Raw genomic sequence first — 1,652 nt, 5'->3', positions numbered from 1 at the left:
AGGGAGCATTAGGGTGAGCTTTCATTCTCCTCTCCCTTCCATCTTGCTTGTTTACTCACAGGGCACCTGGAGCCCTCATTCTCCTGCTGCTTATGACAGTAAAGGTTGTGGCAACTGGCAGGGCATAAAGGAGTGGTGCCTGCGGTGTGGCTGGGCTCTCAAAGTCCAGAGTCCTCAGCTGTGAATTGTCCCCTGGTTCTCCAGCATCTTCCTCTTACACAGATTCTGAGACCCTGCTGAGCTGCTCTCCAGTCAAGCACCACATGTGGGCAGCTGGGCCATCCCATAGGGAGGTTTTTGTTCAGGGCTGTACCACTGTGGGAGGAAAGTGTGTAGCTTGCATGCAGTAATAAACCCCAACATCCTCAGCCTCCACTCTGCTGATTTTCAGTGTGAAATCTGTCCCTGCCCCACTGCCGCTGAATCTGTCTGGGACCCCAGAGTACCGGTTAGAAACCTCATAAATTAGGAGCCTTGGAGGTTGGCCTGGCTTCTGCTGAAACCAATTCAAGTAGGTGTTTCCATCACTGTGTACAAGGCTTTGACTAGACCTGCAGGAGATGGAGGCCGGCTGTCCAGGGGTGACGGGCAGGGAGAGTGGAGACTGAGTCATCACAACATCCCCACTGGATCCTGAAATAAATACAAAGAAGAGCAAGGTTATGTAGATACTTTATGCATCATTTTCATAAATTTTGATTTGTTGTTTGTTTCAGGCCATATATTTATTTGTTCATATTTCAAGAATATAAAATTTCCAAATGAAACTCTAGGAATCCATGGCTTAAAGTGGTCTCCAGAAGACCCCACACCATCCCCTCTTTCTGTGTCAGTCTTTCCCAGAGCACAGATCCTTGTTTCTTCTTGAATCTTCCTCATTCTCACAGATCTGAACATCACAAGCCCCATCCTGGAGGACAAGATGTGCACGTGCAATACATGAAAGGAACACACATAGGAGTGTAGTGAGGCCCCCAGAGCTCACTGCTCATAGGAGGCAGTGGGACCCCCAGAGTTCACCGTTCCACCCCATTCTCCTCCCCCATCTCCCTTCTGCCCTTACCTGGGACGCAGAGCATTAGCAGCCCCAGGAGCTGAGCAGGGAGCCTCATGGTGAACTGAGGAGTCCTGATCAGTCAAGACAAGCTTAGAGCTGAGCTTTTATCTCAGACTCCCAAGGGAAGGTCCTCCCTAGGGCACAATATGCAAATCACCTGGTGGGTGCAGTGGGGTGGAAAGAGCCAAGGGGAGGGTGGGAGCCTCTCTTGTGAGCAAAATGACTTCTCTGTTCAAAATATCTTCTCTGTTCAGAGGGAAACCAATAGGCGTAAAATCTATGCTACCCATGTGGGAGAAATTGGAGTATTTCCTTCTGTCTTCTCTAACAGATTTCTTGTTTCATAGCACTTTCTCAGGCACATTTTATGCTTCTTGTTAATAAGGCTGAGTTTCCACAAATATTTACTAATTCTTATGTTTTTGTTCATTTTTGTTTAAAAGAGTTCAGATTTGGCCTTTCCATTTTTTAAAAATTGAAATAAAACACACGAAAAGTAAAGGACAGAAATGTTAAATAATGCAACTGAATAAAGTTTTACATATATTCTCCACCCAGATTAAACTGTAGAATACTTCAGAATCTCCAGATTCTT

General features: G+C 46.1%; 1 gene segment (V, D, J or C); it reads right to left on the bottom strand.

Annotated features, from left to right (window-relative positions):
- Positions 1–128: 128 nt before the first annotated feature.
- Positions 129–1,172, bottom strand: LOC108524694 (Ig kappa chain V-II region RPMI 6410-like). The segment is given in 2 exon segments: positions 129–633; positions 1,064–1,172. Coding segments are annotated over 2 exon segments (381 nt in total).
- Positions 1,173–1,652: the final 480 nt, after the last annotated feature.

Source organism: Rhinopithecus bieti, unplaced genomic scaffold, assembly GCF_001698545.2.
Source record: "Rhinopithecus bieti isolate Rb0 unplaced genomic scaffold, ASM169854v2 repeat_16956, whole genome shotgun sequence".
Classification (NCBI taxonomy): Eukaryota; Metazoa; Chordata; class Mammalia; order Primates; family Cercopithecidae; genus Rhinopithecus; species Rhinopithecus bieti.
This window is presented reverse-complemented; position numbering and strand designations above follow the sequence as displayed.